The sequence below is a fragment of the Muscardinus avellanarius genome, assembly GCF_963383645.1.
Source record: "Muscardinus avellanarius genome assembly, chromosome: 12".
NCBI classification, from domain to species: Eukaryota; Metazoa; Chordata; class Mammalia; order Rodentia; family Gliridae; genus Muscardinus; species Muscardinus avellanarius.
Genome location: NC_137798.1, coordinates 92,342,681 through 92,358,223, shown reverse-complemented (window position 1 = coordinate 92,358,223; position 15,543 = coordinate 92,342,681). Strand labels below are relative to the sequence as shown.

General features: G+C 39.8%; 1 protein-coding gene across 1 annotated transcript in view; it reads right to left on the bottom strand.

Moving 5' to 3' along the window:
- Window positions 1–15,543, bottom strand: part of ZC3H14 (zinc finger CCCH-type containing 14) — a gene marked incomplete at both ends in the record, with an annotated part of 55,218 nt that overhangs the window by 27,056 nt on the left and 12,619 nt on the right. Inside the window, 6 exons of the mRNA XM_080706890.1 lie at window positions 4,143–4,298; window positions 7,196–7,296; window positions 7,755–7,915; window positions 9,924–10,353; window positions 11,467–11,662; window positions 12,174–12,214. Coding sequence (XP_080563016.1) covers window positions 4,143–4,298; window positions 7,196–7,296; window positions 7,755–7,915; window positions 9,924–10,353; window positions 11,467–11,662; window positions 12,174–12,214 — 1,085 coding nt within the window. The remainder of the gene's footprint in view (window positions 1–4,142; window positions 4,299–7,195; window positions 7,297–7,754; window positions 7,916–9,923; window positions 10,354–11,466; window positions 11,663–12,173; window positions 12,215–15,543) is intronic.

Genomic DNA, 15,543 nt, shown 5'->3' with positions numbered 1-15,543 from the left:
ACTATAGTAGTAACCAGTAAAAGAACAGAAAGAGAGTTTAAATTATAAAATACCTAGGTGTGGTGGCACATGCCTATAATCCTAATACTTGAGAGGTTGAGACAGGAGGATGGCTGGTTCAAGGATAGCCACAACAAGTAGTAATACTCTAATAAACCTAGTGAGATCCTGTTTCCAAACAAAAAATAAAAACAGGGCTGGGATGTAGCCCAGAGGTACAATGCCCCTGGTTCCATTCCCAGCACAAAACATTGAAATAAATAAATAAATAGGCAGACATGGTGGTGTACTGTAATCCCAGTACTTAGGAGGCTGAGAAAGAAAGATAAGGGTTTGAGAAGAGCCCTGGCAACATTGTAAGACTCAGCAACCTAGTGAGATCCTGTTTCAAAAAAAAAAAAAAAAAAAAGAGAGATTGCAGCTCAAAGATGTAACACTCCTAGGTTCAATGCCCATTACCTCTCATTTATACACAAGTCAAAAAATGTAGAATAAGTACTGTCAATGAAAGCAAAATATTTTGCCATACCCCTAACTTCCCTCTTTTTTGTGGTACTGGGGATTGAACCGGGTATTCTACCTCTGAGCCATACCCTCAGCCCAACTTTATTCTTAATTTTCAAATAGAGTCAAAGTTGCAGAAGGCCACACTAAGTTGCTTTTTAAAGCTGTGATCCTCCTGTCTTAGCCTCAAAAAATTCTGGGATTGCAAGCATGTGCTAACATGCTGGGGCTTATTTTTTATTTTGAAACAGTCTTGCAAAATTGATATGACTGGCCTTCAACCCAGGTCTTCCCGTCTCAGTCTCCCATGTAACTGGGACTATAAGCATGTACCAACAATGCCCAGCTTATTTAGTGAATCTTTAAAAATGGCAAGAAGCCAGGTGTGGTGGCACATGCTAATAATCCCCATGCTTGGGAGGCTGAAACAGGAGGATCACAGCTTTAAAAAGCAACTTAGTGTGGCCTTAGTACTTAGTGAGACCCTTTGCATCTCAGTGAAATCTTGTTTCAAAAAAAGAATAAAAAAAAAAAAAAAAAAAAGGGCTGGGGCTGTAGCTTGAAGGTAGAATGTCCCTGGGTTTCATCCCAGTACAAAAAGAAAAAGAAAAAATGTTTAACTTAAATGTTCATATTGAAAAAGACAAAGCCAGGCAGAGTGGCATACACCTATAATCCTAATACTTGGGAGGCTAAGACAGGATGATAAGAGGTTCACATCCTGACTCAGGTACTTAGTGACACCCTCCACAACCTAGATCCTGTTTCAAAAGAAAAAATAATATAGGGCTGGGAGTAGAGCTCAGAAGTAGAATGACCATGGGTTCAATTCCCAAGAACACATACACATATACACAAAAAGACAGGCTAAGACAAACCAAGAAATACATAGAAAGAAATATTAAAATAAGAGCATAAGCTGGGCATGATGGCACACGCTTGTAATCCCAGTGCTTGGGAGGCTGAGACAGGAGGATCACACAGGTTTGAAACCAGCCTCAGCTACTTAGTGAGGCTCTCAGCAACTTAGTGAGACCCTGTTTCCAAATAAAGTATTAAAAAGGTCTGGGAGGACCGGGCATGGTGGCACACGATTGTAATCCCAACTTTCGGGAGGCAGAGACTGGAGGATCGCGGTTTGTGAACAGCCTAAGCTACTTAGTGAGGCCCTCTGCAACTTAGTGAGACCCTGTTTCAAAATTAGAAAATAGGGGAAGGGTGTAGCTCAGAGGGCAAATGCCCCTAGGTTCCATCCCCAGACCTGCCACACACACAAAAAAAGGTCTGGGAGTATAAGAGGTAGAAAAAACCCTGGGTTCTACCGCCAGTACCACAAAAAAAGAAAAAAAAGATAAAAGTCATGGTGCTAAGTCTCTGAATGAGCTCTGATGACTGACCAAAACAGAAAAAAGTAGACAATACTCTAAGGTGGATAAGCTAATAAAAGTAGAGGTTTGGAGAGATGAGATACTAGTATCAACCACGTCAATACTTGTCCATGTTGAGATGTGTAGAAGTAACTGCAAGACAGGAAGCAGGTAGGAAATAGGTAATCATTGCTTAGTGACACCCTGCACTTCTATCTAGTAAAGACTTCTTGTCAACAGTGATACTTGACACTATTTAAACTTAACCTTTTTAAAACATGACCAAACTAAAATCCCCAAATAGTCTAAAAGAAGTTTTTGTAAGGTAAGGCAAAAATAACATCACCATCCAGTTCAAGAAAAGTTTTTAGAATTGTTTTGGTTTTAGATGTAATGTATTTTTAAATTTTTCTTTCTTTTTCTGTGGTACTGAGGATTGAAACCAAGGACATTCTACCTCTGAGCAATACCTCCATTCCCTTCTATTTTGAGATAGGATCTCACAAAGTTGCTAAGAGTCTCACTATGTTGCTCCAATTTGTAATCCTCCTGGTCTCAGCCTCTCAGGTACTGGATTACAGGTGTGTACCACCACTTCTAGCTTATTTTCTTAATGTCTTCTGGCTCACTTTGAAATAAAATGGTATAGCTTTTCCTGTTTTAATCTTTCTTATCTTTTTTTAACTGTTGGAGATTGAACCCAGGACTATAAAGAAGGCGCCAGAGCAAGACAGACATGAAAGAATGAGGAGACAAACAGTAGATGGAACTATAAAATTTCATGAAGGCTGGAGCAACTTAAAGGTTTAGGAGGAATGAAAAAATGTATTAACAAGGTTAGAGAAATGCATAACTAGAAATAAGCTGGGTGTGATGGCACACATTTGCAATCCCAGTACTTGGGAGGCTGAGACAGGAGGATCACAGGCTCATGGCCAACCTCAGCTACTTAGTGAGGCCCTCCACAACTTAGTGAAACCCTGTTTCAAAATAAAGAATAAAAAACTGAGTTGGGCATGGTGGCACAATATTGTAATCCCAACATTTGGAAGGCTGAGACGGGAGGATTGCAGTTCGAGGACAGCCTCTGCTACTACTTAGTGAGGCCCTTTGGAATTCATTGAGACCCTGTTTTGAAATAAAGAATAAAAAATAGGGCTAGGGATATAGCTTGGAGGTAGAATGCCCCTGGGTGCCATCCCAAGTACTGCAAAGAAAAAAAAAAAAATGGGGGTGTAGCTCGGAGGCAGAATGCCCCTGGGTTTCATCCCTGATTCCACAAAAAGTAAATAAATAAAGCATACAGATTTGGGGGAAGGGGAGAGTTTATAATTAATATCTCAGTAGAAAAAGGGAAATAAAAAACTGGAATCTTTCTTAATGAGAACAGAAAGAACAGGCCTGAGAATAGTGGAGAATGGAGAGCAGGCCCAGGGGCCAAAAAACAGAGCTGCTAAAGTCTAAAACCACAGACTCCCCAAGTCAGTGATACCCACACTAGTTGAAGCGATGCTCGAACGATCCAGGAGGATTGTCAGACACCCCAGGTGAAATTGGGGGTACTGAATACAGATGAAGGGTGGCAGGTGCCCAGAGGGTGCAGAGTCATTTTTTTTTTCTGAACAAGGAGCCAAGTTTGTGAAATCTATGGTCTAAATTGATGGCAACAGTTCTAGGCAATAATGAATGGGGGGGGGGACTCTCTCAAGGAGTCACATGTTGAAAGTCATAATTTTAGAAATTAGGAAACTATGGAGAAGTGTGGATAGAAAGAGTTGACAAAACAAGAAGAAGAGTCAGCTGGAATTTAACAGCTTCCAGAATGTAAGAAAAAGAGTAGGGCCACTGAGACAGATATGGTGGGTCACAGCAGTAGGTTACCAAGAGAGAAGAGATATAAAGAAAACTAAGATTTAAAATTGGAGAGAAGAGGGATAGGATCAACCAAAAACAGAAAAGCAAAATGAAGAAATAAATATCTTTAAATAAGATATTTCTAAGGACTACCAAAATCTTGATAAATAATTAAGGCTGAATGGCTGGGTTGATAGGAGTTTATTGTACTAGTCTTTCCACATCACGACATTAACAATTTCTATAATATACTCTAAATCTTTTCCAAAAAGTACAGGTACAAAGATTCTTCGTGATCCCTTCTCATTCTCCTTGTGGGATCAATCATTACTTCCCTTGCTCATGAAACCTCATCTAAAAACATTCAATACCCATGAAACCGTGTAACAGGGAGTGAGATGCCACCGAAATTCTTACCTTGATTTTTTTCCATGCTATCTCCCTTTGTTTCATCTTCTTTAATGGGGGGACTTATTCTGGAGGGCCTGCTTTGCCCCTGAGCCACTTCTGTTAGCAATTCTTCTTGAGAAGTTCGAGTTCTGGGAGCAACTGGAAGTGTCTGTTTCTGCGGAACTTTTACATAAAAGCAAAAGAGAAATACAAATTCATTGAATTTACTGAAACTGTCACATTAAACATAAATGCTTTCGTAAGATTAGAAGTTCTAAAGGAGTTCAAAACCATTCTAGATACACCTCAAATTTTTTTTTTTGGTAGTGAGGATTAGAACCCAGGGGCTTTTTACTCCAGGCTACACTCCCAGAACTATTTTATATTTTATTTGGAAACAGGTCTCACTACACTGCTGAGAGCCTCACTAGGTAGTGGAGGCTGGCTTTGAACTTATGCGATCCTCTTCACTCAGCCTCCCAAGTACTGGGATTATAAGCATGCGTCACCACGCCCGACTTCAATTTTTCTTAAAGGAGTTCATAACAGTTCTAGATACCACCTCCATTTTTCTTAAAATTTCTGAGATACCTAGTCTATTACCATATATGTAAACCATGCCTACACATTTTAGGCCATATGCCATAAATATAGCATATTTGTATTTATTTTTAACCAAATGCAGTTTAGACTGCTTCATGATCTTACATGGATTAAAACTGTAACAAACTAGATAGAGAAGGTTTCAATTCTATTTCTTAAAACTTTGGGATCTCCAGCTATTAAAAAACAAGGTATGTCAAATTCCGAAACGTCTCAATTTCTCATCATTCTAAACAATATTGCTGATCCTGTCTCAGCCTCCCAAATAGTGGGATTACAAGCTGTGCCACCATGTCTGGCTGGAAAATCCTTATCCTACATGACAGAACCTGTTTAATTTTTTGCTGAGGATTAAATCAGTGATAAAAAGGAGAAAACAGGTGAGTGTCATGATCAAAATTGATGGCCTCAATTCTGTAATCCCATTATCTTGGAGGTTGAGACAAGAAGATCCCAGGTTTGAAGTTAGTAGTTTCAAAATAAGTAAAACAGGAGTGGGGTAAGTATAGATCAGAGACAAGATGCCCTAGGTCAACTCTCAATACCACAAAAATTGATGACTAACAGTTCATTTCAAGAAAGGATCAAAAATGCAAGAGAGTTGGGCGTGGTGGCACATGATTGTAATCCCAGTACTTGGGAGGCTGAGGCAGGAGGATCGCAGGTTCACGGCCAGCCTCAGCTACTTAGTGAGACCCGTTTCACAATAAAGAATACAGGAAGCCAGGTGTGGTGGCACAGGCTTGTAATCCCAGTACTTGAGAGGCTGAGACTGGAGGATCACAGATTTGTGGCCAGCCTTAGCTACTTAGCAAAACCCTCCACAACTTACTGAAACCCTGTTCCAAAATAAAGAAAAATAGAGATGGAGGCGTTGCTTGGAGGTATAATGCCCCTGGGTTCAATCCCCAGTACCACAAAAATAATAAACAATAAAAATAATAAAATGCAAGAGAGAGAGGAACTAGACTGTACAAGCCGAGTAAAGCTCTTAGAAGATTCAGCAAATAGGTATGTTTTTTGTGGTACTAAAGACTGACTCTTTAGGAACATTTCTTTCTACTAGTACGTTTCATGTTGTTTTGAAACAGGGTCTCACTAAGTTGCTGAGGCTGTACTCAAACCATCGCGGGGGCCAGCTTCAGCAACTTAGGAAGACTCTGTAACTAGTGAGACCCTGTTTAAAAAAAAAAAAAAGCCAGTGTGGTGGAGCACGCTTTTAATTAAAGGGCTTGAGAGGCTGAGACAGGAGGATCTCACAGGTTCGAAGCCAGCCTTAGCTACTTAGTGAGGTTCTCAGCAACTTAGTGAGACCCTGTTTCCAAATAAAGTGTGTATGTATGTGTGTATATGTGTGTGTGTGTGTGTGTGTGTGTGTGTATGTATATATATGTATATGTATATGTATATATACTAACAAAATAGGTCTGAGAGTAAAGCATGGAGGTAGAAAAGCCCCTGGGTTCCACGCCCAGTAACACACACACACACACACACACACACACACACACACACACACACACGGTTAAAAAAGATAGGATTTGGAGGTAGGATACCCTAGGTTCGATTCTCAATACCAAAATAGATAATACATATTAATTTTTTTTTTAATTGTAGTGCTGGGGATGAAATCCAGGGGCCTTCTACCTCCGGGCTACATTCCAAGACCTATTTTTTATTTTATTTGGAAACAGGGTCTCACTAAATTGCTGAGAGCCTCGCTAAGTAGCTAAGGCTGGCTTTGAACCTACACGATCCTCCTGTCTCAGCCTCCCAAGTACTGGGATTACAAGCATGCGCCACCACAACTGGCTGCTAACAAAAGTTTTAAAATTTCATATGCAAACCTGGTGTGGCAGAGCACACTTGTAATCCCAGTACAGGCTTGAGGCTAGCCGCTTATTGGGACCCTTCCCAACTTAGTGACACACTGTTGCTGGGGGTATAGCTCAGAGGTAGAAGGCCCCTGGGATCAATTCCCAGTACAGCAAAAAAAAAAAAAAATCATATGTATTATCTATTTCACACACATTAGAGAGAGGAAGCGGCATTCCATGGTGCTCACAAAACCTAAATGTCAAGGAACAGAATCTCCTTGTAAAACCATTTCCTACAGAGGAGCCTCATCTTGGTCTCAATATTTGACAGCTATTTCACCACAACTCAGGGAAAAAGCGTTTTCATCTTACTAAAGAAATCTCTTGGAAGCCAGACACAGTGATGCACACTTGTAATCCCAGCATTTCAGAGGCTGAGACAGAAGAATCATGATTCACTGACAGCCTCAGCTACTTAGTGAGGCCCTTTGCAAATCAGCGAGACCCTGTTTCAGAATACAGAATAAAAAACAGGGCCGCAGGTGTAACTAGAAAGGTAGAATGCTTCTGGGTTCCATCCCATTACTGGAAAAAAAAAAAAAAAGGAAAAAGAAATCTCTTGCCCATTGTAAAAACACATTGCAAAAATATTTAAATTACCTGTAGAATAATTAGTTGTTTTTGTTACAGATTCTTGAGCTTCAGATATAGCCTTCAAAATTAGATTCTTGTTAGCTTGTTTAGAAGGTGGAAGAGATGGTCTAAAAGAGTTAAGAAAGGTATTTTTATAACTTTTAAATTTCAATTCTTTACACATTAGCCATGCATTATGCTCTACTACAGCCTTCTCAAGAGACCAGTGGTAGATTTTAGAAAATGCTAAGAAGACTGGAAGCTTTTAACTTAAAAAAAAAATCTAAATTTTTCTTCCCCACCAAATTAGGTTTTAATATTCTTCCAAAACTCTTCAATGCTAAACAAATGCTCATTCATTAATATGTGTTTCTCCAAAGCCAAGGGAAGTCTTAAATGCAATTACATTAAATGTTTATTTTCATAATTATTCTCTTCAAGAAATCCTGTAGGGGCTTGGGGGTGTAGCACAGTGGTAGAGCACTGACTAGCGTGCACAAGGCCTAGGTTTGATCTCAGCACCACTTTAAAAATTAAATGGCAGAAGACTTCCTCCAGTAGTTGAAGATTAGAATCATGTCAGTACCTCCTTTCAGGCTTTGCTGGCACTGACACACTGCTGGACACACTTCCTGTACGGGAACCATAATCATCATCTTCCTCCTCCTCTTCTCCATCGTGACTGAATTTTTTTACTTTAACAACTGAACTCACCACAGGCAACTTTCTCTTCCGAAAATTTTCATCCTACAATCAGATAAACTTATGCTTACACTGTCTCAAAAAAAACAACATTCTACTACTATAAAAACATTTTAAGAAAAAGACACAAGCCGGGTGTGGTGGAGCACGCTTGTAATCCCAGCATTTGGGAGGCTGAGACTAGAGGATCCAGGTTCACCAACAGTCTCAGCTACTTAGTGAGGCTCTTTCCAACTCAGTGAAACCCTGTTTCAAAATAAAGAATAAAAAATGGGGTTGGGGTTGTAGCTCGGAGGTAGAATCCCTGTATTCCCTCCCCAGTACCACCAAAAAAGAAAGAAAAAAACCACTATTATTAAAAATTCATAAGGAAACTGAGACAGGTTCAAGACCACTCTCAACATCTCAGCAACTTAGTGAGACCATTGTGGCTCAGAGATTGTTCCTAAGTTCAATACCAGTACACACACACACACACACACACACACACACACACACACACACAAACTCACAGTAATTTTTAGTTTCTTATAAAAATATACATACTACCTCGAAGAGCCAATCTTCAACTAAAACAAAACTTTGAGCTTTGCATTCATTTTATAAACAACTACACATAGCACTGCTGAGTAGAAGAGTTACTTGGGCGCTTACTAGCAATTTCCATGAACAACAGGAAACCCTCGCCCCCCCAAATATGAAGAAAGCTAACTCAAATGCCAGAAACCCCAAGGAGGCATACAGATATAGTATAACATCTCTCTAGAAACCAGTCATGGAAAATCTGAGTGGTGCCAACACGTTGACAACAGAGAAATAAACTTAAACGTGTGCCAGGCATGGTGGCACACGCTTGTAATCCCAGCATTTGGGAGGCTGAGACTAGAGGATCCAGGTTCACCAACAGTCTCAGCTACTTAGTGAGGCTCTTTCCAACTCAGTGAAACCCTGTTTCAAAATAAAGAATAAAAAATGGGGCTGGGGTTGTAGCTCGGAGGTAGAATCCCTGTATTCCCTCCCCAGTACCACCAAAAAAGAAAGAAAAAAACCACTATTATTAAAAATTCATAAGGAAACTGAGACAGGTTCAAGACCACTCTCAACATCTCAGCAACTTAGTGAGACCATTGTGGCTCAGAGATTGTTCCTAAGTTCAATACCAGTACACACACACACACACACACACACACACACACACACACAAACTCACAGTAATTTTTAGTTTCTTATAAAAATATACATACTACCTCGAAGAGCCAATCTTCAACTAAAACAAAACTTTGAGCTTTGCATTCATTTTATAAACAACTACACATAGCACTGCTGAGTAGAAGAGTTACTTGGGCGCTTACTAGCAATTTCCATGAACAACAGGAAACCCTCGCCCCCCCAAATATGAAGAAAGCTAACTCAAATGCCAGAAACCCCAAGGAGGCATACAGATATAGTATAACATCTCTCTAGAAACCAGTCATGGAAAATCTGAGTGGTGCCAACACGTTGACAACAGAGAAATAAACTTAAACGTGTGCCAGGCATGGTGGCACACGCTTGTAATCCCAGCATTTGGGGGCCTGAGACAGGCCCAATTCATGGACAGCCTCAGCTACTACTTAGTGAGGCCCACTGCAATTCAGTGAGACCCTGTTTCAATATAAAGAATAAAAAATAGGGCTAGGGATGTCGCTTGAAGGTAGAATGCCCCTGAGTTCCATCTCCAGTATCGCAAAAATAAATAAATAAAAATAAAAAAACTTAAATGTGTAATATGCACTTAAATACTTATTGTACTGCTTAGTATCCAGAACTGCCAAACCTCAGCCTAATAAGCCGGGCTTTAAAAATATACACAAACACCAGGGCACAGTGATGCACACTTGTAACCCCAGCACTTGGGAGGACTACAGATTTGTGGCCATCCCCAGCAACTAAATGAGGCCCTATACAACTGAGACTGTGTTAACAAAAACTAAAATAGGACTGGGAGTGTAGTTAGGGGGTAGAGCATCCCAATGCCACAAACAAACAAACAAACAAACACATATACACAAACCTCAATACTCATTTTTTCTGAGCTGTTTCTGAAAAAAGGACTGTAAGTTTCTTCTAAACTGTTCAGCACTTCTGGTTCACACAGACGTGCTGTTTCATACACCTGGTCACTCTGTGTATCTAGCTGCTTGGCAGCATGGATACTGTTTTGCTGCTGTTGAAACTGCAACCTGTTTAAATGAGCACTACTATCTGCATTTCTACTTGCAGGTGGTCGATAAATTTCAATAGAAGGGCGAGAAGAACCATATGTAAGTGTCACTGTAGGTTTCTTCTGAGATAAGGGGTTCTCCTGCACAAAATTGAGGTCTTCATCAATGAGATCATCTGGTTCTGGCTTAATATCAATCACATCTTCTGAGGGAGCTGGTTCCCGCAGAGGTTTCACCGTTGACATCAGTCTGGTTGCAGTTCCATCGTTGTAAGTCTGTCTATTAAAAAATTATTACAACCAAATTAGAACCATGATCTCCAATCTTCAAAACAAGGTGTGGGGGTGCACGCTTATATTCTCAGCATTTGGGAGGCGGATACAAGAGTTCACAGTTCGCGGCTAGCCTCAGCTACATAGTGAGGCCCTTTGCAACTCAGTGAGACCCAGTTTCAAAATAAAGAATAAAAATATAGCTGGAAGTGTAGCCCAGGGTTACAATGTCCCGGAGTTCCATCCCCAGTACCGCAAACAAAACAAAACAAAACTTTAGAGCTGGGCATGGTGGCACAAGCCTGTAATCCCAGTACTTGGGAAGTTGAGAAAGGAGGATTGCAGGTTCAAAGCAGCCTGGTAAAACCCTGTTTCCAAACAAAAAAATAAAAACGACTGAGTTTTATTTTTCTGAGATAGAATGTCCCTGGATTCAATTCCCAGTACCACCACCACCAAAAAAAAAAAAAAAAAAAAAAAAAAAAAGACTTTCAGCCTGGTGTGGTGTGGTGGGACACGCCTATACATACTTCGGCTAAGCAAGGATTGCCAGCTTCTAGGCCAGCCTCAACCATTAAGAGAGACCATTTCAAAATAAAAAGGGCTGTGGGTTCAATCCCCTGTACTCATCTCTTAGCCCCAAGAAACTAGTCTCAAATGGCTTTTTTTTAAAGTACTGGGCATTGAACCCAGGGACATTTTACCTCCAAACTATACCCCCAGCCCTACTTTTTATTTTGAAACAGGGTCTCACTGAGTTGCAAAAGACGACCTTACAAAGTACCTGAGGCTGGCTGTGAACCACGATCCTCCTGTCTCAGTCTCCGAATGCTGGGATTACAAAAGTGTACCACCACACCCAGTTGTTCATACTTAGGGGCTGGGGATACAGCTCATGCTGGGTTTTCCAGGCATGCAGGAAACACTAGGTTCAAGCTCTACTACCACAAAACAAAAGACACAACAGACAATCATACTCAGGGCTTGTCCATTATTTTATGTAACAAATTACTTATGATCACTTCACGGTTTTCAAAAACTGCTGCAAATAGAAACTGAAGGAAAACTGCTACAAGTGCCACATATACGCAGCCATAGCAGATGTACACAGGACTCCTACCTGACATTAGTGGTTTTCTGCTCCTGTGAACTTGTAGAAACCCGGGAATCTCTTTTTTCAGGTCTAGTGCTAGAAATGGCAAGAGGAGGCACTGCAGCTTCGTGTCTCCTTTCATCTCCCCTGCTGAGACTGCTCTTGTTTGAAGGCACATTACTATCAAAGATATTGGTATCAGAAGACTTTAGACTAGAAGGTTCTGGAAAGAAAAATACATGGTCCTTGTGATCCACTGTTATACATGTTTATTGTAAAAAAGCTTCAATATATAAATAAAAATCGCCCATTATCCAAAAGGTGATTTTTAGAAATATATACATATTTTTAAAACTAAGAAATACATTTGTGTGTTCTCATGTTATTACTACAAAAATTGTTTTCAGAGTTATTTCATACAATAACATACTTACTACTGGACATTTGAGTGATATTCAATTACATAATAGTGAGACGACCTTGAAGTTAAATCCTTCTACACATCTACAATATTTCCCTTAGGAAAAACTGCACTCCTCCCTATACACTCTTAAAATTATTGTTGAATCATATTAAAGTCACTGCTCCTAAATTTATAAAAAATGTTTTCATACAAAGTTCAAATAAGCCACTGTTTTTAGAGGTTTTTCTCCACAGTAATATGACTTCTGAAAGAAAAATAATGTACTATCAAGAAAGAGTTCAAAAAAATCCCTCAATTTTATAAATCTTACCAGTTGTAACAGAGCGAAGTTTATCTAATACACCATGAAGCCTAAAAAATAAAACAAAACAAAAATAAAACTTCCCTTAAGAAAGACTTTGTTTCAATTGTCACTCTAAATATCATATCCAGATACAGATCGACATATAGTATTTATTTTTTGTGGTATGAAGAATTTAACCCAGGGGCATTCTATACCCAAATTATACCCCAGGTCCTTTTTGAGAAATATACACGTATTTTTGTTTTTGTTTTTATTTTGGTGCTGAGGACTGAACCCAAGGACATTCTACCTATGAGCTCCACCCTAGTCCTATATTATATCTTACGCTTTCATTTTTTGGTCTTGGGAACTGAACCCAGGGGCATTACCTCTGAGCTACATCCCCAATCTTGAAATGGTCTCTCTAGGTTCACAAGTTTCACTACTTGCTGAGGCTGTCTTTGAACCTGTGATCCTCCTGCCTCAGCCCCCAAGTACTGAGATTGTGTATGCCACCATGCCGGGCTTTATTTTGAAACAGAGTCTCACTAAACTGCAGAGGGCCTCAAACTGGCCATTCTCCTGTCTCAGCCTCCCAAATACTGAGATTACAAGCATGCACCTTCCCACCTGACCCATATTTTTGTTTTGAAACAGAGTATCACAAAGTTGTCAAAAACTAGGCTAAGCTGCTAAGGCTGGTTTCAAACCTACAATCCTTCTGTCTCTGCCTTGCAAGTACTGAGATTACAGTTGTATGCCACCATGTCCAGCTGATACAAGGTATTTATATTTAATATATAAATGATATTAAAATTAAATTTCTAGCTTCATGTTTTATAAAAGCCTTTTTATGAGACAGTGCAGAACTCAATTTAAAGATCATTGCTTTTTCCTTCACTATTTTCAACATTTAGCCTCTGTAAGAATAGGTGAAATGGGGCCAGAAATGTAGTGAGCTCTTAGTATGCACAAGGCCCTGGACTCAATCCCTTGAACTAAAAGCCAAAAATGGAGGGAAGACCCTTCAACTGCAAAAATACTGCCTTGCTTCTTAAGGACTAAACACTCCTTGGAGCTTATGGCAAAATTAAACTAAGTGTCCTGATCATCAAAACAAAGTATCTCAAGGATCTAATGATGCTGACTGTTACAATGCTGAGTAGCATAATCCTATACACAAGTGCAGAGGATTGAACCAGATCTCCAAAACACTGAGCCACATCTCAGCCCAGCAACTTATTGTTTTTACTTACTGACATGGCTTCCTGGACATCTTAATTCTGAGAGGTGAAAGAACTAAATCTCAAAATACACTATACCATTTCAATATAACTATTTTCAAAATTAATACTAGAAAGCAAAAATATGCCATAAATCTGCTTATAAAGAAAACCAATTTTAGTAGTGTTTAGCAGAAAATGTGTTTTGCAATCACTCTAAGAGGCAGCCTCCCAACACCCCCGACATAAATAATCTCATTATATCTTTTCTCTGAAAACCCCAACCACATGTCATCATCCCCAAGGACAAAATTACGTCAGGGTTTCAAAAAATCAGAATAGTCTGTTTGGGGCTGTTGTTAATGAAGACTTAATTGAGACAAGTAAAGTGTGAAAAGGAAGATGCTATCCTTGCATCAGTATGTTAAAGATCTGAATTTATGGCAAGATGAGAAAGTTGAATTATATCTGATTTTAAATTCAGATTCAGTTAATGGTATGTTTATTTAAAAATTCTGTCCAGAGTATTCTTCGGGTTATCTGGGAAAGGATCTACTAAGTCAGTCTCCTGAACTAGCTGGACTCAAATCCAGTGACCCAAAGGCTAAACCAAAGATTAGATCATAAGCCGGGCGTGGTGGTGCACGCTTGTAATCCCAGCATTTGGGAGGCTGAGACCAGAGGAAAGCGCTTCGCTGACAGCCTCAGCTACTTAGTGAGGCCCTCTGCAACTCAGTGAGACCCAAATAGGGCAGGGGGTGTAGCTCGGAGGTCGAATGCCCCAGGATTCCATCCCCAGACTCGCAAAAAAAAAAAAAATAATAATAATAATATGAAAACAAAAAAACAAAATAAGTACTTGAACTGTTACCCAAGACTTTAAAAAAAAAAAAAGAAGAAGAAGAAAAACGGCCAGGCATGGTGGCACATGCCTGTAATCCCAGTACTTGGGAGGCTGAGACAGGCAGATCGCATGTTTACAGCCAGCCTCAGCTACTTAATGAGGCCCTCCACAACTTAGTGAGACTCTGTTTTAAAATAAAGAATAAAAAACAGCTACTCCAAGAGTGTAGCTTGGAAGTAGAATGCCCCTGGATTCAATCCTCAATACTGCAAAAAAAGAAAAAGAAAAAGAAAAAAAAACTACTCACAATCATATAATTCCCCTAGTCAAAAGTACCATGAACATTCTTTTTTGTATAAGCAATAAGACAAGTTGTAATAAGGTTAGATCATGCACATTGAAATAGTGTTCATATAACAAGTGAGCACCCTGTGTTCTCTAAAATTGTGCAATATAAAACCCAAAAAACTCTGTGTAGAATTTCAAGATGGTTTCAGAAGAACTGCAAAGTACATAGTCTGCTAAGACAAAATCACTGTGAAGAAAATCTTTGGTTTAAAGGTATCAGACATTATCTCTCTCCTTGGTACTCCAAGTCTTCCACTCAAATCAAGCAAGTCACACGCTCACTCAACTCTGTTCCATCATCATCTTCCTCTGTAACTGATGGTTCTTACTGTAAGAGCCTAAGTGGATTTACTGACTCTATCCTCAGCTGTGTCTTTACCCGTCCCCACTCTCTACCTCAAACCTAGACTTCTTAAACTTAATCTTACACTTACTCAGTTCTCAACTACAGGAAACTATGGTTTGCATAGGAAACTCCAGGTTCTAATAGTAATCTGTATTCAAAACACAGATGCAAGTTGGGCATCTTTGAATACAAGTAATTCATCTTCAAAAACACAGATGCCAGAGGCGGTATACTCCCGTAATCTCTCGGGTGTCTGAGAGGACAGCAGGCTGGAGGACAACCTCAACAAGTAGTGAGATCCTGTTTTAAAATTAAATAATAAAATAGGATTGGGGGTGTGACTTGGAGGTAGAATGCTACTGGGGTCAATCCCTAACACCACAAAAACAAACAACAACAACAACAACAACCAAAGATGCAATCCCAGTTACTTGGGAGGCTGAGACAGGAGGATCACAAAGGTTCGAAGCCAGCCTCAGCTACTTAGTGAGGCTCTCAGCAACTTAGTGAGACCCTGTTTCCAAATAGAATATAAAATGGGTCTGGGAGTATAGCCCGGAAGTAGAAAGCCTCTGGGTTCCACCCCCAGTACCACAAAAAAAAAAAAAAAAGATAAGTAAAAGCTAGCCAGGTGTG